At 36.9% G+C, this 27,423-nt stretch overlaps 1 protein-coding gene across 8 annotated transcripts in view; it reads left to right on the top strand.

Moving 5' to 3' along the window:
- LOC138758565 (KN motif and ankyrin repeat domain-containing protein 1-like) overlaps window positions 1-27,423 on the top strand; it is a 326,554-nt gene that overhangs the window by 241,543 nt on the left and 57,588 nt on the right. For all 8 annotated transcript variants that reach the window (XM_069927715.1, XM_069927732.1, XM_069927666.1 and 5 more), the window contains one exon: window positions 14,051-14,164. In XM_069927715.1, coding sequence (XP_069783816.1) covers window positions 14,131-14,164 — 34 coding nt within the window. In that variant the 5' untranslated portion in view covers window positions 14,051-14,130. The remainder of the gene's footprint in view (window positions 1-14,050; window positions 14,165-27,423) is intronic.

Genomic DNA, 27,423 nt, shown 5'->3' with positions numbered 1-27,423 from the left:
TTGTTTCAACTGAATATTTTATTTTCCTCCTAAGGCCTTTCCTTGTAGCATCTTGGGGTGGAAGTGGCCATGACAGGTGTGCATGAAATAGAGGGGAAGCTGCACTTTTTGAAGGAGAATGCCTCGGATGTTGTGGAATAGAAGATCTTCTCAGTAGATGCAATGGAGACAGAGAAGTTGAGAGAAAGGATTAGAATCCTCAAAGGAAATTGGGTGGGAAGAGGCATAGTTGTGGTAACTGTTGGAGTTGGTTGGTTTATAGAAGAAGCTGGTCTCTTCCACACTGAAATGCAACAAGGACAGGATTTGCCTTGTCATCACTTACTATTCCACCAGCCTCTGCATCCAACATATTATTCTCTGCAATTTTAGCCATCTACAACATGATCCCACCACCAGACATATTTTCCCCTCTGCTTTCTATAAGGACCAGCCCCTCCATGATTCCCTCACCCATTCTATTCCTTTCCACAAATCACCCCCTAGGACCTTACTTTTGTGACAGCAACAAATGGTTCATTTGAGCTTACATCACCTCCCTAACCACCATTTGGGGACCTGAACAGTTCTTTTGAATGAAGCAATATTTTAAAATCTGCACGGGTCATCTACTGCATTCAGTGCAATGTAGCCTCCTCTACATAGGATAAACTGGACACAGATTGGGAAGTCATTTCATTGAGCACATTCACTGTCCATTGCTATGACAGTGACCTCCCAGTAGCCAACCACTGTAATTCCACACACTTGTCCCATACTGACATGTATCAATGGCTTCATACACTGTCGAAATGAGGCTACTGATAAATTGGAGGAATAATACCTTGTATTCCATCTGCGCACTCTCCAACCAAGACGGTAATGACATTGACTTTCTGTAAATCCCCTCCCCTGAATCTCTTACCCTATCGCTCTGCCTCCTTCCCTCCAGCTCCCCACCTCCTTCCCTTTCTTCTTCTATCCGAGAGCTATCCTCTTCCCCATCACTTCTCAGCTTTTTCTCTGCTACCCTCAAACCTGAATCCTCTTTCCCCTGCCCCTTCCTTCCTCCTCCCCTCCTTTTCTTCTACCCCCCCCCCCCCCCCCACCTTTTTCATTCAGGCATCTGCCTGTTTTTGCTCTTGCTTTACCTTAAAAAGTTCCCAGGCCCAATTCTGACATGCTGAGTTTCTCTGGCATGTTTGTGTGTTGCACTTGATTCCAGCATCTGTAGAATTTCTTGTTTAACTCTTCCGAGGAATTGAAATGATTTTGTTGCATGACTTGAGCCAAACCCAGTACAATATTTCAAGCCTGCCATGTAGTATATATTCTAAGGCCAAATTTATTTTTTAAAAATATCTTGTGGTATGTTGAGAAAGTCCATCCTTGAGTTGTTGGTGGCAGCACTTGAAAAGTAATCCTTCTGCTTAAAGTTTTCCCACTGTACAGTTTGGTAGAGTTTTTGACCCAGCCACAATGAGGAATTGGTATAAAATACTCTCCTTTCAGAATGATGTACATCTTGGAGGGCAACTTGCAAGTCATGTTCACTGAACCTGCCCTTATTTTGGTGTTTGAAGGTTGCAGGTTTGTGAGATATCACTGAGGAAGATTTGGGAGAGTTATTAAATGCAACTCGTGTCTTGCTTAACACACTAGAAATCCTTGATGAATAGAAGCTTTTAGAAGGCATTCACCAATGCGGAATTCACAAATAAGAGTGTCATCAACGTGGTTTTGGAAAATGGGCAGAGAAGTGATTGGTGTACATATTTTTAAAGATGGCAGCACATGGTTTTAAAATGAAAATCACCTGATTTACTTTTGTTAAAGAATCAAAATATGGAATGTAAAATTTGATCATGCCTAATGTGTGCAATATCAGGCATTTTAGCCCACAGAAGAGGCTTGCTAGAATGTTACCGTGGTGAAAGGCGAGCCTCGGACCACAACATGTTACAGTTGACCCCACTAAAATTTTGATGATAACTGGATGTTTTCACAAAGTAGAAAGAAAAACATTTTCTTTAGATCTTTTCACAATGCTTATTAGATGTACTAATTGGCAAAATGAAAGCATTTTTTTATTGGCCTTGTTGGGATCTGGAATAATATGGTGAAGGGTGACTTCATAAATGTTGAATAACCACTAATGATAGGAAATTTGCAAGGATGTTGCCAAAAGCAAGATTGTGGGGCAAAGCCAGTGCTATTTCTAAGAGTTAGCCCAGGAACAAATGGCCTATTGCCAGTTTCTGTGACGTTGAAAGTAAATGATTAGATTATTGATGTTTTCCTCTGCAAAATGAGTTGGTTATAATATTCAACCATATAACTCATAGGATGTGACCATTATTAATAAATATTGAAACAGTTGCATTTATTCACATCTGTAATTTATGTAAACTTAAATAATCTTGCAACATTGCTTTTGTAGTGTGGCTGGGATAGTTAGGAGGGCAGCTTCTGCTTCAGCCCCAAAATTAAGTATTTTATATTGGCAAAACCGTGAGTTCCCACAATTACTCATTTGGTTTGTTGTCCAGGAAATGAATTGGCTGGTCATAAATGTCAAGGATACAAGCTCTCATCAAAGACAACCTTAGTGGAACTGCTTGGCCATTTGCCAAGTTTCAGTTAAAAAGAGTGTAATTTTCCATTTTTATTTTGCAAGCTGAATGATAAAATAATAATATTTTGAATTGTTCCTCTAGTGTATTGCTTGATATGTATCGGTGCTTTGTTTAACACACCTTTGATGTGTATATCGTGTCGATGTTGATTACTGATCACCTTAAAAATTCTCACTGGATAAGAGATTAATTGCATAACTTTATTTAAGCAACTGCCTTTAGTTGGATATACTAAAACTTGTGAATTAGTTTCATTGATGTTGAAGAGTTCACTGTACAGCCTTTTATCAACACATCATAATGGGCTCATTGATATTATTTTCTTTTGTACGATGGAATGGGAAGTCTTGTTGTTTGCAATTTACAGAAGGTACAAGTTACAGAATTTTTGACGTACCATCAAAAGCTTTTCCAGAAGGTGAGGATTCAGGACCAATGTATCATATGGTGGTGTTGGAATCTTCAGATCATCTCCTGCAGGTGACATCCAGTTTTGGTTGGAGTGATTATTGAGAAATATTATGTTATAATCGCTGAATCACTAATTTCACATCAATTTTTTTTCAATAATGGCTGCATTATTGTCACTTTGAGTATTTAAAATTTAAGTTTCAATTTGGCTTGACATTTTAAAATGTGATTCCTTAAGAGTTACTTTGTACTACATAAAAAATCTCCACAAATCTGTTCTTTATCTTTGGGATGTGAGCATCATCATTAAGGCCAGTATTTATTGTCTATTCACATCTGACCTCAGGAAAAGGAGCGGTGAGGTGTCTAGAAGCATTGTGGGCTTTCCGATGAAGATGTGTAATTGTTTGGAGTTGTCCGATATTTAAATTCATTTGTGATGGAGGTACAGCAATATATTTTCATACTAGGATGAATTATTTTAAGAAAACGCAAATAATGCTGTAGAGGTTTCAGATTAAAGGTTCTGTTAGAGAAGCTTGGAGTAACTGCAATGTTTTCAGTGGCTGGTACATCTTACTGCCACAGTATTGGATAGTGGAGGAGGTGATTTGGCTGTCAATCCAGTGACTCACTTTGAGCTTTGGAATGGCAGCAAGTAAAAGCTACTGAGTGAAGTGCTTTGTAGATGATTAAAGATGACTCCTTTATTATAGAATAACTATCTCTGACCTACATTCGTAACCAACTGGTCTGATTTTGGCTCAAAATGGCACCCGGATGTTGATATTGGGTGATATTGAGTACAAATAATGCCTCTGAATGTTAAGGGTAGATGGTCAGCACCTGTGGAAATGGCTATTTCATTTGAGTTGTACAAATATTCTTCATTCTCACTGACTATTCCTGTCTCTACTTATTGTACTACCTGTATTACACACTTGTGCAAAGTCAACACTCTGTGGAAACAGCTAAGTAAATTGTCATGTGAAAATTTGGGAAATGGTGGCTATATTAGCATTCATGAAAAAAGAGGTTGTACTGTTGGCACTTGTCAATGAGATCTCCTCCCATTCTTCTAAGCACTGGATAATCTAGAGTCATTCTACTCTTGCCACATGTCTGCTCACTTGTTCCAAGAATTGATCAACTAAACATTAGTTACATTGTCTAAAAAGTAAATATATATTGATAATAGGCCAAATATGCTTTTATTTACTCCTAGTACAATTATTGAAAGAAGTATAGAGGACAGGAGTCTCCCTGCTTCAGAGGACAGAATGTTCTGTCTGCATCAATACTTGACCATGTTATCCTGCCATTGCAGGCTACTCTCTTCTTCCTCAGATAACAACAGTTTGACCATCTTTGCCTATCACCAACCTTGCATGAAAAGGTGAACATCAGCATGAGTGGTTATTTGTTCATTCTTCACCCCCTCTCCCTGTATTCATTTTCCAGGGCAGCAGTGGAACCTTTAGCCATGCCTTCTTTCCTGTCAAACATTAGTTTTTACTCATGTTAGCTCTGATCTATGAGATTTAACACTGCATCAATTTTAATGCAGAGAATATAATTCCCCTTCAATTTTCACCCTTTTTTTGTTTGTTTGAATTCCAAAAATCGATTCTATTCCCTCAAACTAGTCACTGGGCTTCATATTCGTATCCATTATAAACTCAACTAACTCCACAATTGCCTGCACAGTACCACTTTCCAATCTACGCCCTGCATTCTCTTCTCCATCTACACAAGCATTTGTTTGTATATGAAAATCCTTGCCAAATGGAGGTAGATTAGAAAATCAGCAGATGTGCTTTGATCCTAAATGTCGACTGCCTTTTATTTTCTATTGGTGCTGTATGACCTGTTGAGCTTCACCAGTTCTGAACAAATCCCTGTGCGTTTGCAGCAAGTACAACACCTGCTCATTCAATTCTCTGCCCAATCTCTTCTGTTTTTATTCTTGGAGCAGCAACATCAGACCAACATATCATGTGGACATCTCTGCTGACATTTTCCCATCTTTGTTATTGTGTTTCAGTAATTGGCAATAAAAAAAAACAGGCGAGACTTTGTCAGGGAGGAGTTGCCTGCTAGGCATTGGCATTCAGTAACATTTTGAACTTGCAAAATGCAGGTTGCCTAATGGAGAGCTTGTGGAAAGACGTACTCCAGATTCATGTGATTTGGAGGCTCTCAGGAACTGAAGAAATAGTCATATTTTTGCAACATGGAAACAGGGTTTTAAGAATCTCTCCTACTCATGATTTTCTTTTAAGTGTCTTTCAAACATTCTTATTGTACCCACTTCTATCACTTCCACACTACCAGTTGGCCGCTTATTCTACACACCTTTCACCCTATCTGTGGAAAAGCTGCTTCTTAGCTCCCTTTTAAAGCTTTCCTGTTTCCCTTAAATTGATGTCCTCTAATTTTAGACTCTCTTATTCTTGGAATGTTATAGAAAAATCAATAAAGCCATTTTTTTTAAAGTAAATCATCTGAACACATAAATTATTGAAATAGATGCAATTAAAATTATTTTATGCACTTTACTCTTGGCCTTTTCTTTCCATTGAAATGAGTGACTCTCTTCCCACTCTAAACCAATGGACACGCTGCCCAGCACAAGTTTCAGCAAACTGGTGAACTGCCTGGATGACCTCAACGTTTTCCTCTAACCTACTGTCATCTTTTGAGGGTAAATATTGTTCATCTCAGAACTCCTATAGTTTCCTAGCCAGTACCAAAATCATGTCACTTGAGATGCATGTACTTGGGAGAGAAATAACTTTTTTTTTAAAAAACAAAAGAAAATACTCATTGACTGTTCTCTGAATTGTTTTGTTTTATGTTGCTACAAATGATTACAACTCCATGGCTATATTGGGGAGAAATTAGAGTGTCATTGTGGAATTTCTAAGGAATTGTCCACTCAACGGGTGTTGGTGAAGAAATGTCTTCAATTTGGCCTGTGTGGAGTTCAAGACCAGTTGAGAAATAGGCACATAATCCTGATTGGAATTTCATTTGGCTTCTGTGCTATTTGATCCTTGAAATTTTAGTAGTGCCACCAAAAGCAGGGCCTTTCTGCACTCTCACATAATATTCCAGTAAAATATTTGAATGAGAATGGGTATATTCTCCTGGTTATTCCTCATCCACCATTACCCAAGCAGTTTCTGCTTTTTGATGCTATTGTTGTGACCAGACTATGCAGATTGTCTGCCAACATTGCAACAGCAATTGCATTTTATAAGTACTTCACTGGCTTTAAACTACTTGTGGCTATTGTAAATTAGTGAAAGATTCATACAGTCAAAGAAAGTATCAGATTGGTTTGCATTAAAATGTAATTGAAGCTGAAAAAGCAAACCTCAAATAATTTTTAGTGGTGAGTTGGCAGTGATTGATATAAAATGCAGAATCAAGAATTAGAATTTATTGTCATGAACATATCACAAAATTTGTGGTTTTGCGGCAGCGTCACACATTTCAAAATAAACAAATAATGCAAGAAAAAGTCAATGTGAGGTAATGCCTGTGGTTCATTGTTCATTCAGGAATCTGATGGTAGAGGGAAAGAAGCTGTCCTTGTTCTGCTGAGTGCTCATCTTCAGGTTCCTGTACCTTTTTCCTGATGGTAGCAGAGTGAAGAGGGCATGGTCTGCGTGGTGGGGGTCTTTGAGGATAGAGGCTACTTTCTTTAAAAAATAACACGCCTCTTGTGGATGACTTCATTGGAGTGAAGGCTGGTGCCCGTGATGTCGCAGGCTGAGGTAACAACCCTCTGGAGTTTTTCCCTGCCCTGAGCATTATCACCTCCATACCAGACAGTGATGCAACCAGCTGGAATGCTGGAATGGTGCACCTGTAGAAGTTTTAAGAGTCTTCGGTGACATACAGAATCTGCTCAAACTCCTCACAAGCCTTCATGATTGCAATGACATGGAGGATCCAGGACAGATCCTCACAGGCAACACCGGGTTCAAATCTGGGTCACATGCTGCCTGATTGCACCGTCTCACAATCATAGCAGAGTTCTTGAAATTTGAGAAATCAACGGATTGCTTTGCAAATGCATTTGAAAGAGAACCTGCTATGAGTCACTTGTCCACCAATATATTTTGGATAACATAGAACAATACAGCACAGAACAGGCCCTTCAGTCCTCAAAAATAAAGAACTAAACCCTCCCTACCTGATAACCCTCTATTTTTCTTATATTCGCATGTCTGTCTAAGAGTCTCTTAAATGCCACAACCATCCCCGGCAAGGCATTCCAAGCATCCACAACTCTGTTTAAAATAAAACTTACCCCTGTCTCCCTTAAACTTCCTTCCCTTAACTTTGTGCCTGTGTCCTTTGGTGTTTGTTGATCCTGCCCTCGGAAACAGGTTCTGGTTTTTCACTCTATATATGCCTCTCGTAATCTTTAGACCTCTATCAAGTGTCCTCTCATCCTTGTCTGCTCCGAAGAAAAAAGTCCCAGCTCTGCTAACCTTGCCTCATTAGAGTTGTTCCCCAAACAAAGCAATAGCCTGGTAAATCTCCTCAGAAGCTTCCACATTCTTCTGATAATGAGGAGATCATAACATTGAGGGAAAACTTGGTTATAATCCACTCTCCTGTAAGATGATTACTTGTTGGTATTCACAATGTTTCCCAATAAAATAGTTATTTGAAAAAGTGGCAGAGATGCCATTGAAATATTTCCAGAATGAGGTCCAGAACAAATTTGTTTTCATTTTAGGAAGTTGGTTTGGAAGTCACAAAAGGGCTTGTACATTTGACGAGTTCATTGCAAAATTTAGTTGCTCGTTAGAGTATTTTGAGCTTGCATCAACTGTTGCTGGAAGCAAATGTGTTGATTTTATTTATGGACATGCTACTTCACTGACTGAGATTCAGAATTATCAAATATACTCAGTTCATGGATAATGAAATAATCGTGAGCCGTGATCTCGTACTCTTTGATATGAAACAACTGTTTCTGTCATGTTCAGAACTTTTTTTTCCTCCATCTTAAATCATAGAGCATATTTTAATTTCATACATGTCCAGGAACTGGAATGTGATCAAAAAGTTGTTTATTCATATTTACATAAGCATTGTCAATAAAAGTACGATGATTAGAAAAAATTAGTAAAATTAATTATTTTGGCTACTTTTACTCTTTCAGCCAATAGAATTTTGTAGCTTGACAGATGCTTTTACTTTTGACATAGATTGCTTAGTTGGAGGTTGACCCAGTGTATTGGTTCCAAGTCTCTTGAATATAAATGGTTATTAACTGAGCTGCAAGGTGAAAAGTTGTATGTGTGGAGATCTTTGAATTCAATGCAGAATGGTTTTTGAACAGTGCTGCTTGTGGAAAGATTCTGCTCCTGCAGTTTCTGGTGTGATAAATGTGAATTGGTTTCAACCTGATATGAAGGGGTGTTTCATTGAGTCCCCACAGAGAATATAATCCAACTGTATCCACAATGCCTGGCCCAACTAATTTATCATATTATGGACATAAGCTTTGCCTACTGTATTTTGTTTTTGTTTTAGTCCAAGTCTGTCTGGTATTTGTTTTGAAATTTGCTCAATTGACAGTTGTGGTGGATCACTCATGCACTGTGATGAATAGCTGGTCAATTGATCTATTAGAATCAAATGAGACAAAATCAAAATTCATAAACCGAGTTAAGGCATTTTGAATTCCTACAGAATTACCTCAAAGCATTTTTATTACAATAAAAATGTAATTAAAAAAAAATTTAGACATAATTTAACAGGCCATTTCAGCCCATGAGTCCATACCGCCCAATTTACACCCACTAACCTACATCCCCGCTACGTTTTGAATGGTGGGAGAAAACCAGAGCCCCCAGTGAAAACCCAAGCAGGCACAGGGAGAACATGCAAACTCCTTATAGACATCGTGGGATTCAGACACTGACCGGTCTAGTCCTGATTTCTAGCGCTGTAAAGGTGTTGCACTAACTGTTGTGCCACCCTTATAATAGTAAGATATCTTGAGGTGTTAAGATATTACAGGACAAGTTTGAACAGTGATTGTTGCAAATACTGTCTTTTTATAAGGGAACAGCTATTGTTGTTGGCAATTTTTAATTAATCATATGCATATTTTGATTTTAAAATGAATTTGTAACTTTCATCTAATTCATTGTACATTTTTCTGCCTTTGGGCCTAGGAATCTCTGGGCAACCATTGTGTTTTTGGTGTAGTCAGTGTTGCCACCAAATCTGAGGGATATAATGGTGTTCAACATGAAATTTGACCTTTGCTATATCAAAGTAAAATCAGAAGGTGCTGAAAGTGACACCAAGATTGTGGAACATTAACTAACTTGAGTATACAATGCAAACCAGCTCCACTATCTTATCAAATGGTAGTTCAATTGATTCATATTTATGTAGGTGTTATGAGAGGCAACCTCTATTTACCTGTTCATTACGAAGCAGAAACAATTTTCTTTGGAAGAAATGGAGCAAAGAGTAGAGATTTCAAACAAAAGTAGATCATGTTTCTCTCCTCACTGATGCTGCCTGATCTGACCCAGTGGAGTCGATGCTTCTAGATATCAGTGTTGGAAAAGTGCAGAAAACAAGTCTATTTAAGGTTGCAGAAAGGATGCGGTAGACCCAGTTTCTAGCATTGTAATTTTTTCTATCATTTTTTTCTGTCACTTTTTAACTTGTCACCTTGATTCTTTCATCTTCACTCTTGTAGATGTTCCCTCTGTTCTCTCCACCTTCCCCTCTATGCAATTTAAAAGATGCCCAACTTCTCACTTTTCCAGTTCTTTGAAGAATCCTTGGTCAAAATTATTAACTCAGTTTCTTTCTTGATGTTGCCTTGCCTGATGAGTTCCCAGCTAATCACATTTTCCCATATTTTCTCAAGAAGGTCACTGAACCTCTGAGCAATCCAGTATCCTATTCCCCAATTATTTCCCATTCACCTTCCCCTTTCACTTGTCAGTCAACTCTTCCCTCATTCACTCCATTCTCTTCCTACTGAGCTACATTCAGGTGGGTAGTCAGTTAATTTATCAGCCTAGTTTTGAGAGGGATCTGGAGTAAACCCACAAGGTCCTGGAGAGAGCACTCAAACTCAACACACACAGCACCCAAGATCAGAATCAAATGTGGTTGCTAAGTGCTGTGCTATTGTGCTACCCAGCAGAGGTCATTCTGAACAAATTTATTACCTAAACTTCAAAAACTGCTCTGAGATTCAAAATTAAGCTTAATGTCAAGGAGATTTAATGTTTGAATGTGTCTGATGTTCAAAACATTAAATTCCTAACCTGTGTTCGGGGAAATCTGCAAAAATGATAAATCCATGGAAGGCTCTGCCCAAGAAAACAGATGAGGCTGCCTCACGAACTATGGTTAAGACACTTTTGAACAATAGGGGAGTTGAGGATGATGGTGCAGGCAGGTAAATGGAGCCAAATCCAGGGTCAGATCAGCTCTGATCTTGTTGAATGGTGGAGCAGGCTCGATGGACCAGGTGGCCAACTCCTGCTTCCACTTCTTGTGTTTGTATTGTGGACTCACAAGCGCAGCTGTGGAGTGGAGATCAGGTGTCCAGAGATACCGGTGATCAGCTAAGGGGAAGTTGCTCATCTACTGATAATCTCACATACTCCCAGTTGGTTCTAAAGGTGAAAGCTGACTACTCTAAATGAAACAGTGAGCTTTCATTCAGAATATCTCTCTATTGTCATATCTATCTTGGCTTTCAAATTATGGGAAAATATGGATCACTCTAGGCTTCATATCAGCAGTCATTGTGCATAATCATGATGTAAACCATTGCTTTTTTTAAAAAAAAGGGTTCTTGGCCCTCTCTCTTACAATGTACTATGGCAAAACATGCAGCTTTCCCTCATAAACTCTCATATTTGTATTCTTGATATGCATTCTAAATTATAAGCTGGTCAAAGAAACCAACTGGATCTTGTCTTTGAGTTGTGATTTAATTTAAATGTATTGCCCCATTCTGTCTATTAATTTTTATTGAACTAAATTGATCAGCTTTTCTTGTCTCTTAGTAGGAGTTATGTTTTTAGTTTAAATGAACTGTTCAAAATGTAAATTTTGAAAACATTTTTTGCAAAACACTATTATATTGGATCATTAGTTTATTTGTGCCAGCAAAAGGAAGTGCAAACCTGGCCCAGAAAAGAAAGCAATTGTAATATCCTTGCCTGCAATCATGTTATCTGGTAAAATGAACTAAAGGGTTTTCTCCGGGGGCTCCAGTTTCCTCCCATTGTTTGAAATATTCCACCAGAGGTGTAGGTTAATGGGGTGTAAATTAAGCGGCATGGATTTGTGGGCCGAAATGGCCTGTTATTATGTTTATGTCTAAATTTAATATTTTTTAATTAAAAGATGTTTACATTAACAATGAAAAATTATATTGATGCAGTCGTTGTTCAGTTTTGATGTTGATTGAATTTAGTTTAATTTTCACTTTTGAGAAAAAAAACTGCCTGGAGCCAGCAGGTCCTATTTGAAAGTTATGCACTTTTTTCAGACAGACTTCCAATATTGAGAGATCAAGTGGGAACCTGCAGACATCTTTGAAATTTAAAAAAAAACACACAAATTCCAGTCAGTTATCAGTGAATGGAATTTACGTCCCATTGAAGAATCTGAGGTTGCCCATTGGAATGCAGAGTTTAAAAAGTCAAGTAATTCTTAATCTTGCACTTGTTTTAAGTGTCTCCTATCAGGCTTGACTGTCTCTAGATCATGTGTAGTGTTTGCTATCTCAGTCACAATTCAACTTTGAGGCTTTTGTAAAATTATGATGGTGATTTCATTGACAAATTAACTTGGCCTGCTGACAAATACCTTGTTTTTTTTTAAATAGTGAAAGCAATTGCATGAGTTTGTGTTGTAAAATTTAATTATTGCAATCTAGTTACCTCTGCTTTGAAATATAAAAATTAACTGGAGTGATGGTAAATGTGGTGGCAAGTTCTCGTAGAGCCGAATTGGCCTGTTAGAGTGCTGTATGTTTACATTTAATTTTTTTAAAATTGAGTAGTTTTCACAATACATAATCAGTTTACCAAGACTGACCACAACTGTAAAGACAAAGTGAAATTGAATTTTTGCATCCAGCTTCAATCTGCAAAGTATTGGCCTCTTGCCTAAATTGACCAAGTCAAAGCTTTATTAATGGTATAATAAACAATATGCAAAATTGATCATTCTAAAACTTGCAATTAGCTTAAAGTAGATTTCAGTATATTTCACAATATTAGACTTCTAATAAATATTTAAACTAAATAGATTATAAAAGTTTCTGGTAGTGTTTTTAGAAAAGTAAAAATAGATTTTATTTTTTCATACACAACCAAGTTTCCTAATTAGATTCTCATTATGGTTCTCCCTTCATCCCCTACCGTTCCTTCTCCACCCACACTATTCTTCAATTGTCTAGCATTAATTTCCAAATTTGCAAATATCTGTGGCAGTGCACTGTTTTGGGAACTAAAATTAAGGAGGTATTCAGTTCTAATAGGGCTAAAAAAAAAATTCTTCAGCTTTCAACTTCTGGGCAAATCTATTCAGTTGAAGCACATAACCGTTGCTGGTTAGCATGGTCACATTTGCCACATTGGTCAAAAGTGTCTTCATCCAGTTGACTTCTTGTTATAATGGCACATTATGAGGTGAGTGGGTGCTCTGTCTTTTGTTGCCTTTCTTGTCCAGTGTCCACAATTTCAACTTTGGTGATTCAACGTGAGAAAGGGTAATTGCTGCTCACAGGGACTAGTTCTTTAAAGGATAATCTTAAATCAGTCTCCAACTCGAGTATTTTTAGTGCTTGGGATATCACAATGAAGTACTTGTAAGAAGCATGATCAGCAAAACAAAAAAATGTGTAGCTAACGATATGCATCTCAATGGAATGGCCTCTGTCACCTGTAATTTCTTTGCATGGTATAGGAATTTGCTATTGTGAAGTATAATATCACTGTCCCAATGCAAAATCTTGCATCAATTGATATGAAAATAATCAGAAGTTTAAAAATTTGATTTTTCAGATGAGTTTGTATTTCTGTTGTAATTAGAATTTTTTTTTTGCTATGAACATGTCATGAAACCTGTTGCTTTTTGGAAGATTTTCTAAGCTGGGACTTGAATTTGATCATTTTAAACTTGACACTTTTCTCCCCAAAAAAAGACTATAAAACCTCCATATGCAAGATTTGGTCATGTTAATTTTTTTAAATGTCACTTTTAATTTGAGAAATAGAAATAATGGTATGTGTGTTCTTTTCACCTTATTAGATGTAAGCATACATACTCTACTTATCTTGCCAGGATTAAGTTTTCTTAAAAGGTGCCATATTTACATTTTTAAAATCCAATTTTACTATTATTCCCCCTCTGCCTCTCCATTATATTTATTTGGGTTCTTGGACCCTGCTCTCTGATGACCGCTTCTGGCTTTCCTTGTGATCTCAGGCAAGCTATTTACTGATGAAATGATTGGTTGGGAAGAAGCTTCAGGAGTAACAGATGAGCTAACTCCAGTCTGTTAATATTTAATGGCATTTTCATTCAGTTCTGACTCGCTGCTGCTGAGTAGTACAGGTCAGTTGCACTCATATGGCATCCGCTTTGAAAATCAGATGAAGTCACAGAGCAGGGATAAAACATTGTCCCTGTTTTATTTCTATGCCCTACTGGGTGATGCCTTTCTCTACAGGTATTGGGAAAAATTGTTTCACATTTATTGCCAAATTCACTGTTAAATTCTGAAATACTTTTGTTTTTCAGATGCAGTGTAGAATTGCTCATTTACTTTTTGAGATTTCTGTGCCTTTGTGAATATTTGTACGCATGCACATAAAACGAGCTCTACTCGTATTAAAGTTGTGTAATTAGAGTTAAACTTGTACTAACTTGTGCTAATTCTGAGTTTCTCAAAGAATAATTTGGTGATCATATATTTTACTTGCATTTCTCTTTCCTTCTAGATTGCATGAGTGGCTGGACTTGATGCATGCTGGTTGCATGACTAATGTCTTTGTGGATTTATGAATAAACAGATGCAGATATGGCGCACACTGTGATTAATGGGAATGTTCCAGGTAACAAAATATATGATGGCTTTTATACTGTAAATTTACCTTGCAAAATTGTACAATTTTTTTTAAAGAATATTAAGTCTAACTCCACAAATAACATCTTGCAATTATATCCCATTTACCTATCAAAGTTACTATTTGTAGTTTTGCAAACTGTACAATAAACTAAAATAATAAAATTTACTTTTTTAATAAAAGTATACTTTCTCCAAAAAAATCACTAACTAAATTTTTATACTGTATTAACAAAATTAATAAAAATGCTTTGTACAAATAATTGTGTATTTTATAGCTTTATTAAGATTTAGTCGGAGCTTTAAGTGTAAGAGTTGATCTTGAAGTTGTAAACTTTTAAATTTTATACTGGCATTACAGCATCCATATCATTATGCTTGGCTGTGTTATTTTCATAGTACACTGAAAGGAATAATTTTCTACCTTTTGCTCTTCAAGGTACAAGTAAAGCATTTCATGTTTTAAAGTGTTTGATTTTTGGCAAATGAAAAATTCAGTTCATGTTCTTTGCAGACTATGGGATTAATGTTGCAAGATTTTAAGGTGACCTTTCATGATTTTATTTGCCTCTTTTGCAATATCTGGACTATAACAAGATTCTTCACTGCTTTCCATAACCATGTGGATTTTTGTTCTCGAAGTTGAATTAGTCATCTCGTTACATCCCCTGTAACAAAGGCATATTCTGTTACTTCAGTGGTATTCTCTGAAATCCATCACAATAGATGATGTCACTCCCTTTAATTGCAGGGCCAGATCCAGCTTTTGCCGACTTGAGCAAACACGAGGATGAAATATGAGATATTCTTTCAACAGAGATCATACCATTCTAAAATGCATCACTGGGTCTTGGGTATATCCACTTATTAAGACCTTTACCACAACCCCAGAAAAGTAGAATCAATAGATTTACTTGAAACAGTAAGATTTGAGTTAAATATAATATGTCTGAAATTCTCATAACCATGAACACCTGGACATCTGAGCTTTCCCTATAATTCAGTCCCAAATTTAAAACACTTTAATAATGCTGTTGATAAAATTGAAGGGAGGGACCTTATTTGTGCCATGCGCTGTTATTTCACCCTCCATTGAAAGTATTTTTCTTAAACAGTTGCCTTTTCAAATTTGATTTGACTTTACCATAAAATTACCTTTTAAACTTGCTACAATGAAATGAGTTTGTTCATCTCTTGGGGAATATAGGTTAGACTTCCTTTTCAAATGTGATTTGACTTTACCATAAAATTACCTTTTAAACTTGCTACAGTGAAATGAGTTTGTTCATCTCTTGGGGAATATAGGTTAGACTTCCTTTTCAAATTTGATTTGACTTTACCATAAAATTACCTTTTAAACTTGCTACAATGTTCATCTCTTGGGGAATATAGGTTAGACTTTTTCCCTTTAAGAAGTTAATGCTGAGGATGTAGCTTCAAGTGTTATAACAAATGCAAACATGCATGGTCGTGAAAACAAAATTTAGGTCATCCAGGAAATCAATTCAGAAATAATGGATGCATTAGTGAAATAGACAAAATGTGGAATGATGAGTTGGGGAAGATGTGTTTAGCGTCCACCAAAAAATTGTTGGAATCAGAAAATTCAGTTTCAAATGACATTAAAATACCAAGATCATCTGTTTACAATTAGACTTTGCTTTTCAAGTCATTAAATATTGGGTGTGATTTTAAAATATTTTCAAAACATTCATGTGAGATAAACTAAAATTGACTGATTTTATTATTGCATTGTCATGTCAAATGGGTGAAATTAATTCAAGACTAGCATTTGGTTAGTGAACTGAGGAACTGGCTTGTAGTGGATTTGGCTTCTGAAATATAGATCAAAGGAAAATGATTTTTTGTATTGTTCAGTGTTATTTTGCATAAATTGTTCCTCTGCCAAATCGTTATCTTCAAAGAAATACGCATACATTTTGAGATAACAAGGTTGCTGTAAGGCTGTTTGCCCAATGTTGAATATCCAATGACTTCAAGAATATATTGAAATCTATGGTTGTATGTAAACATTCTCTTACCATTTATTTTGTAATTGTGTAATTTAATACCATGCTAATTGTGGTAAATTGCAACATGAACACGAGAGCATTAAATTGTTCAGTTTTTATCCTTTGGAACCTAAAATTACCTGATTTGGGTGCTGGCTTTGCTCAAAAATGAGGTTTCTATAGTGCAGCAAGAAGATCAATGGAACTCTATATGTAATAACACAGATTCTGTGCAGAGCAAACCAGACCTGAGCAGCCTTCAAGGGTACAATGGCGCAGCAAGTAGTGCCTTAGCCTCAGTGCCAGAGACCCAGCTTCAATCCTGACATCGGGTGCTGGCTTTTGCATTTGTAGGGGTCTTCCTATAGTTTTCTTCAACATCCCAAAGACAACACGCTGGTTGATTGGTTAATTGGCCATTGTAAATTGCCTCTCGTGTGCAGAGGTGAATTGACGGATGCAGGGAGAGACAAAAAGAAATGGAATTAATAATGTATGAAAGTAAATGGGTGGTTGATGGTCAGAGTGAATTTGAGCCGAAGGGCTTGTTTCCAAGCTACTTCCTTGTTTGACTTATAATTAGCAACTAGATGGTCTGCGTTTTTTCCCTCTGGAGACACTTTGAAGTGCTTAGTTATACTATCTAGTTGCATCATTTCTTCAAGTCTATGACTGAATGTCTGCATAAACTACTCTTAAGCAATCCGAGTGGTTGCACAATCAAACTAAATGCTATTTATTATTTAAAATGAAAGAAGAAACAAGTAAAATATTTTGGATAAATTACCAGGAAAAATATTATCGTAGATTAGGTTTTAAAAAAAAATTAAAAGTCAATTCAGATATTAAGTTACTGTATATTGTGCAATTAGGTAATTGTGAGAGAGGATGGTATTGAATAAGATTTCCAGAGTGAATGTCCAGCATCTTAATTTGTTCCTATTTATAGCCTCAAAAAGCATGGATACAGTCTTGTCAGATTACTAAATCCACTCCATCAAACTTCTATTTCACAAATCCTGTTTAATCTCCCCTCATTCTCGTCAATTCCCCCAAATTCTACTATCCTCCAATACATTATTAGTGTCAACTATTTCTCTGTTCTGTAAGGCCTGCCTTGCAGTCATCAAGTTGTTACCAAATTTATAAATAATTTCAAGATGCCTTTGACTTTTGTCGATGTTTGAGGACACAGCACTAAATTTGGTGACATGTTACCTTGGGAGGTACACTGCTCTGGATGGTTATGTCAAAAATCCTTTGAAATGACTTCTTCCAAGGTCAACTCATCTCCAAGATGACTTCTCCAAGATTGGAGATGGATTCTGGACCAGATGCCAGTATATTTGACCTTGCCTCCTACCTCTTGAAATGAGATTAAGCCCCCAATGCACCACCTACTTGTTGTCAAATAAATCTGATGAGACAGTGACAGGATTACTCTTGGGGGTCATTCTGGTATACCAAGCTGGATGATAAGTCATTGGTTCTCCATAGGACTGCAGCATGCCACTATTGTCATTTCCCACAAAATGGCATGTGTCTTACCACATTATGTGGTGACTCCACCGAAAGGAGATTCAGAACTCCTAAGTCAAAGATCTTTGTTGTTACATTAGGAATCCAAAACTTGAGATTGATCTTGCGTGGGTACTGGTTTATGATAATTAAGTAAAATTTCATTAATTTTGTGGGTATTCAGGTTTCCAACAGTGTTTTGAGAATTTTCTGCTTCACAATCTTTCAGTTTATAATCTGAACAAGCTGATAGCTTTGGTCGTTCCTCATCACTAGCTGCTGCTCCTTTGCCCTTAACCATCCAACCTTCCATCCATGATGCCCTGTACCAAGCCATTTGAACTATCACTCCCATAGAACATTACAGCACAGTAACAGTCCCTTCTAGTCTTTGCCAATCCATTTTATTTGCCTAGTCCCACTGACCTGCACCCAGTCCATAGCTCTCCATACCTATCCCATCCATGTACCTGTTCTTAAATATTAAAATTGAGCCCATGTTCACCACTTCAGCTAGCTGCTCATTCCACACTCCCACCACTTTCTGTATGAAGGTTCCCCCTTTCACCCTTAACCCAAGTCCTTTGGTTTGTCTCATCTCACCTCCCCTCAGTGAAAAAAGCCTATCTACATTTACCCTCATGATTTTAAATATTTCTATCAAATCTCCCCTCATTCTTCTATGCTCCAGGGAATAAAGTCATAATCTTTTAAACCTTTCCCTGTAACTCAGTACCTGAAGTCCCGGCAACATCCAAGTAAATCTTCTCTGCACTCTTTCTATCTTATTGATATCTTTACTGTAGTTAGATGACCAAAACTGCATACAATACTCCAAATCTGGCCATAACATCCCAAATCCTATACGCAACTCTGAATTATGAAGGCCAATATGCCAAAAGCTCTCTTTACAACCCTATCCACTCATGATGCCGCATTCAGGGAATCCCCCTTAAATTTTTCATCAAATCTGTTTCAAATATAAAAGGGCTACGCTGAACTATATGTCTTTAAATATTAATGGAATACATAACCAAATTAAAAGGAAGAAACTACTAAATTTAAATGAATAAATGTATTCCATTAGAAAAAATAACATATAGGTTAAGAAATAATATTGAAATATTCGAACAAGTATAGGAGCCTTACATTAAATACAATAGCGAAAACCTACCGGGGACAAACATTACCTAAGTTGATGGAAGGAGAAGGAAAGAAAAGAATGGACTCAGTAGAATTTCTGGTGTAATTTTGTTGAATGACAACATTGTCTGACTGGCTTAATGCAACCTAGATTGTATACCTAAAATGGATGAGGGGTGGGGGTGGGGGGGTGGTTTGGGAGGAAAGGGGGGGTGAGAAAAAGTCACTGTATATGTGTGAAAAAGAAATAGTGTATATCATGGCTAATGTGATTTATGCTGTGAAAAAAAAAATTTAAAAAAAAAATCTGTTTCAAATATGTGGTCAAAAACCAGCTTTTGTTTTGCCAATTACTGTGTAGCAACAAACCTTGGGACAGCACACTGCTCTATAATTGCAAGTTCTTCTATTTTAGGTGAGTGATAAAGGCAAGGTTCAGGGTTTTAAATTTGTATTTCAGCTCCACCACTCAAATAATATACCAGGAGCATTCCTATAATTTTTTAAATTAAATTTTAAATTTTTTACACAATAAACCAAAATACATACAGACATTTTTCTCTTGAATATATAGTGTCATTTTCTCCCCTTTTTCCCCCTCCCTTCCCTCCCTCCCTCTCCCCCCTTCCCATTTATTCAAAGTTCAATCTATAAGATACATTAAATCCATTGAACAATGTCGTCACTTAATAAAATAAACAGGAAATTTTTATCTTTTACTTTTATATACTGAGTCAGTTCATTTTGTTGTCTTCTCCTTCTGTCATTTTAGGTGGTGGAGGTTCATGGTAGGATTTCTCTATTGTATTTCATGTATGGTTCCCATATTTGTTTGAATATTGTGATGTTATTTCTTAAATTATGTTATTTTTTCTAATGGAATACATTTATTTATTTCTATGTACCATTGTTGTATTCTCAAGTTGTCTTCTAATTTCCAGGTTGACATAATACATTTTTTTTGCTACAGCTAGGGCTATCATAATAAATCTTTTCTGTGCTCCATCCAAATCGAGTCCAAATTCTTTATTTCTTATATTACTTAGAAGGAAGATCTCTGGGTTTTTTGGTATATTGCTTTTTGTGATTTTATTTAATATCTGGTTTAGATCTTCCCAAAATTTTTCCACTTTCTCACATGTCCAAATTGCATGTATTGTTGTTCCCGTTTCCTTTTTACAGCGAAAACATCTGTCTGATACTGTTGGGACCCATTTATTTAACTTTTGGGGTGTGATGTATAGTCTGTGTAATCAATTATATTGTATCATGCGTAACCTCGTGTTTATTGTATTTCTCATGGTTCCAGAGCATAGCTTTTCTCATGTTTCATTCTTTATCTTTATGTTTAGATCTTGTTCCCATTTTTGTTTAGGTTTACAGTTTGTTTCCTCGTTCTCTTTTTCTTGCAGTTTGATGTACATGTTTGTTATAAATTTTTTAATTATCATTGTGTCTGTAATCGCATATTCAAAATTGCTTCCTTCTGGTAAACCTCAGACTGTTTACCAATTTGTCCTTCAAATAGGTTTTCAGTTGGTGGTATGCAAACCTTGTATCGTGAGTTATATTATAGTTGTCCTTCATTTGTTCAAAAGATAATAATTTATTTCCCGAAAAACAATTTTCTATTCTTTTGATCCCTTTTCTCTCCCATTCTCTGAAGGAAAGGTTATTTATTGTGAAAGGGATTAGTTGATTTTGTGTCAATATTAATTTTGGTAGTTGATAATTTATTTTATTCCTTTCTATGTGAATCTTCTTCCAAATGTTGAGCAGATGGTGTAATACTGGTGAATTCCTACCTTGCACCAATTTTTCATCCCACTTATAGAGTATATGCTCACGTATCTTCTCCCCTATTTTATCTAGCTCTAATCTGGTCCAATCTGGTTTTTCCCTTGTTTGATAAAAATCTGATAGGTATCTTAATTGTGCTGCTCTATAATAATTCTTAAAGTTTGGTAGTTGTAAGCCTCCTTGTTTGTACCATTCTGTTAATTTATCTAGTGCTATCCTCGGTTTCCCCCATTTCCATAAGAATTTCCTTATTATTTTCTTTAGCTCCTTGAAGAATTTCTCTGTTAGGTGAATTGGTAATGATTGAAATAGGTATTGTATCCTTGGGAAGATGTCCATTTTAATACAGTTTATCCTTCCTATCAATGTTAGTGGTAAGTCTTTCCAGTGCTCTAAGTCATCTTGTAATTTTTTCATTAATGGCTGATAATTTAGTTTATATAGATGGCCGAGATTATTATTTAGTTGTATACCTAGGTATCGAATTGCTTGTGTTTGCCATCTAAATGGTGATTCTTCCTTAAACTTTGTGAAATCCACATTATTCATTGGCATTGCCTCAATTTTATTTGCGTTGATCTTGTACCCCGATACTTTTCCATATTCCTTCAATTTCTTATGTAATTCTTTTATTGATATTTCTGGTTCTGTTAAGTATATTATAACGTCATCTGCAAATAGACTGATTTTATATTCCTTCTCTTCTATTTTTATCCCTCGTATTTTTTCTGTTCTTATCAGTTCTGCTAGTGGTTCTATAGCTAACACGATCAGTGAGGGAGATAGTGGACATCCCTGCCTTGTTGATATGCTTAATTTAAATTGGTTTGATATATATCCATTTACTGTCACTTTCGCCAATGGCCCCTTATATAATCCTTTAATCCAATTAATATATTTCTCTGGAAGGTTGAATTTTTGTAGTACTTTGAATAAATAATTCCATTCTACTCTGTCAAAGGCTTTCTCTGCATCTAAAGCAACCGCTACTGTTGGAGTTTTGTTTCCTTGTACTGCATAGATTAAGTTAATGAACTTACAGATATTGTCCGTTGTTCATCTTTTTTTAATAAATCCAGTTTGGTCTAGTTTTACTATTTTTGGTACACAGTCAGCCAATCTGTTTGCAAATAATTTAGCTATTATCTTATAATCTCTGTTAAGTAGAGATATTGGTCTATACGATGCTGGTGTTATTGGATCTTTACCCGTCTTTGGTATTACTGTAATTATTGCTGTTTTGCATGAATCTGGTATGTTTTGTGTTTTTTCAATCTGGTTCATTACTTCCAGGAGAGGAGGAATTAATAAGTCTTTGAATGTTTTATAGAATTCTATTGGGAGTCCATCTTCTCCCGGTGTTTTATTGTTCGGTAGTTTTTTTTTAATATCTTCTGTATTTCTTCTATTTCAAATGGTTTTATTAATTTATTTTGCTCCTCTGTTTGTAATTTCAGTAGTTCAATTTTAGTTAGAAATTCATCTATTTTGCCTTCTTTCCCTTCGTTTTCAGTTTGATATAATTGTTCGTAGAATTCCCTGAAGTTTTCGTTGATATCCGTTGGGTTATATGTAATTTGTTTGTCCTTTTTCCTTGAGAGCATTCCTATAATTTAAGCTTTTTTTTAAATTTTTTTAAAATTTATGGTCCTTTAAGAACATGATCACAAGTGCTAATTACTGCTCAAGCCCCACAGCACCCTTATTTTATAAGCAAACTGTCAGTGCCCTCGTGCTTCAAAACAACAAAACAATTTCCTATATTCTGCCATCAATTTGTAGCCTTTGTCTAATCATTAACAACCAGAGCTCAAAGTACAGGTGTGTTATCAGCAAAAACCATGTAATAATAAAACATTGCTTTATTGGCCGTATGGACTATTTTTGTAATTTAAACTTTGTTAGCTCCTCAAAGATGACGCTCAAATTTTGAGGAATAATGGTGATAAAATTAAGACCTTTTGTTTGGCAGTTAATAGAAAGTTTACAAGGAAATTCTGCTGAATGAGCTGGCTCTATCATTGCTGGTTGTTTATTGCTGATGAGTCAGCGATATGTGGGCTAGTCTCTCTCTCTTGCTCTCTCTGGGTCTCTGTCCACTAAATAAAGGATGACATTTTCCACTGTGTGGGAGGAAGATGATTACAAGAGAAGCAAGTCAACTGCACGTGCCTTCATTTTATATGTATTGTAATGCGCGTCGAAAGATCCAAAGACTTGTTGATCCAAACCAAGGCTTTTATTAACTAAAAGACTGGAGCATATCACAAGTAGGCCGACCAGTCCAGAATGACCTGGTCTAGCCAGGAGCAATCCTTTAAGACCTGCCAGTAGGTGTGGCTACACTCTCAGCCATTCACAGTCATCCTACACTACTATCTGTACATATACACACTGGTGATAGAATCTACTATCACATGTAGTCTTGCATTTGTATCAAGAAACAAAATTGAAGGAGCAAAATGTGTTTAATAAGAGGCATAGATAAGCCCCTTACATACTGCCGATTCCATGTGAGTTAACTGACTAATTTAGCAGGTCTATTCCCAGTAATTGTGCAGTGTGAAGCGTCTCAACCTGGCAGGGCGAGTTAAATTCAACCGGGCTCTGACACTTGGTGGGGGCAAGTGTTAGAGCTTGGCTGAGTTAACTCACTAATTGTTTGGCAGTGTCAAAGCACAACCTGCTCCTGTGTTGTCACTGCTGGAGGCAGGATCCCTCTTAAAATGCTGAGTTGCTGATTTGGGAAAGGCTGCCCAGGAAGTTTTCTCACTTCCTAGGAAGATTGGCAGTGTGAAAGTGGCTATTGATCAGTCCAATACAACTTTTACATTGCCGCTGAGAAGCAGGGAATTTGCACAAATTTCCCACAATGCAGGCTGTGTAAAAAGGTCAGGACGGAAATTAGAAGCTAATTTCCATCCCGGCATTTTTCCTGCAAAAGCCCGATATTTTTGTGTCCAGCCTGCAATCTAAACTGAACTGTAGTCTGTCCTCAACAATACGCCTGACTGCCTCGCTCCAGCCATCTGTTGACTGCCCCCCCCACCCCATCTAACTCCCGATGTGGCAATAGTGGTACAGTGTGCTGCCAAGCACAGAATTCACTGGAGCACCAGGGATACGCAGAGTGGTTCCAGCCTGCATGGAGATTATGGGTAAGGAAAACAGCCATTGCTCCCACATTGAGCCAGCCGTCGCCTGCTTCTCTCCCACCAGGTGCTTGGAGCTGAGAGTCACCTTTCCATCAAAGATAAGAGAGGTCGCCCCTGGAGGCAGGGACTGGGTGGGGTCTTCTTCTGAAAAGGAGAATATTTGGATAATATTTTAAAAACTCAGTTATTTTGGAGGTAACTTTGATTCAACCTACCCCCACCTCACAGACGTCCTGTCTGTGAGAATGGCCATTCCAGAGGTAATATGCTATTTTATTATGGGAAATTAATGTTAATTTTGTGGGTTTTTTTTTAAAAAAAAGGTATAGTTGATACACAATACATCCCAAAACTTATTGTTTGTACTCTTGACTCCAAGTTCAAATCTTCTTTATTTGCATCATTCTTCAATAGTATTTTGGAGAAGATGTAGTGCTCTGGAGCAAGCAAAGCACTAACTTTTATTAAAATACAGCTCTTTTTTAAAAAAAAACCCAAAAGCCTCCAATAAATCCACAAAACCTGAGGCATTTTGCTTTGAGATTTATTTTCAGAATACCTTTCTGCTTGATTGTTTTCTGTGTCCATAAATATGAAAATAATTTGGCAGTCAAATTTAGCAAAACCTGCCTGTAAAAAGAAAACAGACATTTAGTATGCCTAAAACTACAGTAGGACTGGACTAACTTGCAGTATTAGCACCAATTAGTTGTATTCAGAAGCCTTTTTACAAACATTTTTTGGATATATGCTTCTCAAACTGACAAGCTATTTGAAAGATTTATTTTAAAATGTCCTTGAAAATTAATGAACTTTTAAAATCTCATCTGGTGAAAAAACAATCTCCACCCTGTTGTAAAACCTTGCATTGAGTCAATTTGCAGGCCATTGTCCCCTTTTCCTTCCCTCTCCCTGGTATTGAAATGAACACTGATTTTATTGTCAATGGATGCTGAGTAATCCTGCTGCTCAGGATTTGTACTATTTCACGCAGGTGTAGAATTCCTGATTTGTAACAGTTTAATTTTCGTTGCAAGCAAATGTTTGATAAACAAGTGATATAAAAGTACATTTCGTTTGCATGGTGTATTTATAATGCAATGATAAGAATTAATCTGGTGAATTTAGTTAGTGTTAGGGCAATCAACATTGTATATCACTGACGAGCATGTTTTTGAAGCTTGTTATGGGTGGGGCAACAGCTTGTTCACCTCTTTAAAGCACAAGATCCCAGGAAAAGCACTTTCCTGTAATCACTGACATTTTTTATATGAAAGAGGAAATCATTAAAGGGAAAAATAAAGTCATACAGGATGTACCAGCACCAATCCATGAAATCTGACAGTTCAGAAGTAAACTCTTTAGATCGTGCTGCAGCACATTCGGAAAAAGAACAGAAAGGTTGTTTTCTTCTTCCAAAGCCAGCTTTTCATTCTTTCCCCCTTCAGTGCAATTACTTCCCCTTCTCCTCAGTCAAAGCTGAACCTATCTCCTCCCTACCTACCTTAACTATACACCCCTTGACATGGAATCCCTCAAAATGACAAGCACTTGCCTCTGCCTGTCAGAGCAAAATCCAGGTTAATTTGATGGATGGATTTTGAGGAATATTTTAAACTCCATTCTCCTTGTCATCTTTTATGAACCCATCAGCTTGGTGAGTTTACTAACCTCTTCAGCCATGACCTTACCACCAAAAGTTCAATTTTCTGTCTTCTAATTTTTGCCCTTGAATTCACATCCCTTACTACCTGTTCCCTGCAGCCTTCCAACACATCAGATTCCAGTTGCCTTAGTCCTCTGACATTTGAATCCTTATTTACACAATGGACAATATGAAAATTGATGCCTCTCGACATTGCCAGGCTCTTTAATTCCTCTTCCACCCCCCCCACACCCCCCCCCCCAGTTCCTATTACAGTGTGTTATGTCTTCAATGGTTCTGCAAATTCACCCATTTTGTTTTGAAATAACATCACAACCACTGGCTTAATATTTTTTTTTAAAAAATATAGACATACAGCACAGTAATGCACCCTTCTGGCCTCTGAACTGTGCTGCCCAAAAACTCAATTAACCTACAACCTCCCCCCACCTACATTTTGAAGGATGGGAATAAACCACAAAGACATGGGGAGGACATGCATGAGGCACCACTGCATTCTAACCCAGATCTCTGGCACTGCAATAGCATTGTGCTACCTTACTCATTACCCAAAGACAATGTTCAACAGTAGGTTGCAGTAGAGAGGCAAATTCTGGGAGAGCATCGGGAGAGAGGGGAAATCTGGGCCCAGTATCCATTATTGCAATGATAAAGCAAAAGCAGGAGGAGGCAGGAGTGAGGACATGCATGCGGTTGCCAAGGGGAGCCCAGCTGCAAATACAAAAGAATCTGAAGGGTATTGACTTGGGATCAGAAAGTTGTTTAAAAACATTGAAAATGCCTGATGAGTGGCAGACAAGGGCGTAACAACATGACAAAGAACTGAGCAACCAAGACATCGAGTTAAAAAATCTGCACAAATGATTAAATAGGAATAAGCAGGCATTAAATATGAGAAGTTATATAAGCAGATATAACAAAGACATAACATCAGGGAGAAGTGTGGAAAAGGTTTTGCATCTAATGAAATAATTTGAGATGCACTGTAAAAAAAAAAATGCAACAGGCAAGCTGCCGTAAACAGCAGTGTAATACTTGCCAGATATTGAGTAATGTTAGCAATGAACTTTAACCAGGGTCTTATGGAATCTTTTACACTCATTCAGCGAGTGGATCTGTGATTTACTGCCTCCCCCAAAAACGGGTCACCTTCAATTTTTGTGCTTCTGACGAGAGGTTGCGAATTGAGCTCAAAATCTTCTGAGGCAAGATTGCCATTCATTAAGCCACAGCTGGACTGGTAATTGAGAAAGTGTGGACAAAATCATAAACTGTTTTGATTTATTGTAAATAATATTGATCATGTATGCTAGACCATCAAAAAAATTCTCTAAAGTGGCAAAGAGCTTCAGGTTTTGCTGTTGTTATTGAGAGGCTAACTGTCCCACTCAGATCCCAAGTAAAGATCAAATTACTTATTTTCATAGAAATACAGGTATTCTGAATTTGGGTAAGATCCAATGTTGGCCTCGCTCAGTACTTCATCCTGGTAATGAAGATTTGCCTGGGACAGAGCATGTGTTGCCTATTGATCAAAAGCAATGTATACACAGCAGAGTACGTTTTGTTCCACTTACCTATACATGCTTTGGGTCAGGGTAGATGTGGAGGAAAAATACAAGAGGTTGAGTTGAGCAGCCTCCATTATTGTGTGTTGCATTAATGAATGCAAGCTGCATATGTACATGTGTATGTCGTTAACGTTTAAATCTTACAAAGTAGTATTTGAAATAAATTTTATCAATGGATACAACCTAGCCAGTAGACTAAATCTGTTTGTCCTTAACTAACCAGAGCCATTTGGTTTATTTCAAGGAACAGTTATTGTGTTAATTTTACCAGAAAGCAAAATTCCTGAAAGTCTGGAGCTGTGTTCCCTCTAAAAGTCATTATTGCATCTGGGACAGGGTTCCATAACACACTCCATGTGGATTTCATCCAAAGAACTTCTTCC

This window comes from Narcine bancroftii, chromosome 1 (assembly GCF_036971445.1).
Source record: "Narcine bancroftii isolate sNarBan1 chromosome 1, sNarBan1.hap1, whole genome shotgun sequence".
NCBI classification, from domain to species: domain Eukaryota; kingdom Metazoa; phylum Chordata; class Chondrichthyes; order Torpediniformes; family Narcinidae; genus Narcine; species Narcine bancroftii.
The sequence above is the reverse complement of the archived record's forward strand: the minus strand, read 5'-3'. Positions and strand labels throughout refer to the sequence as shown.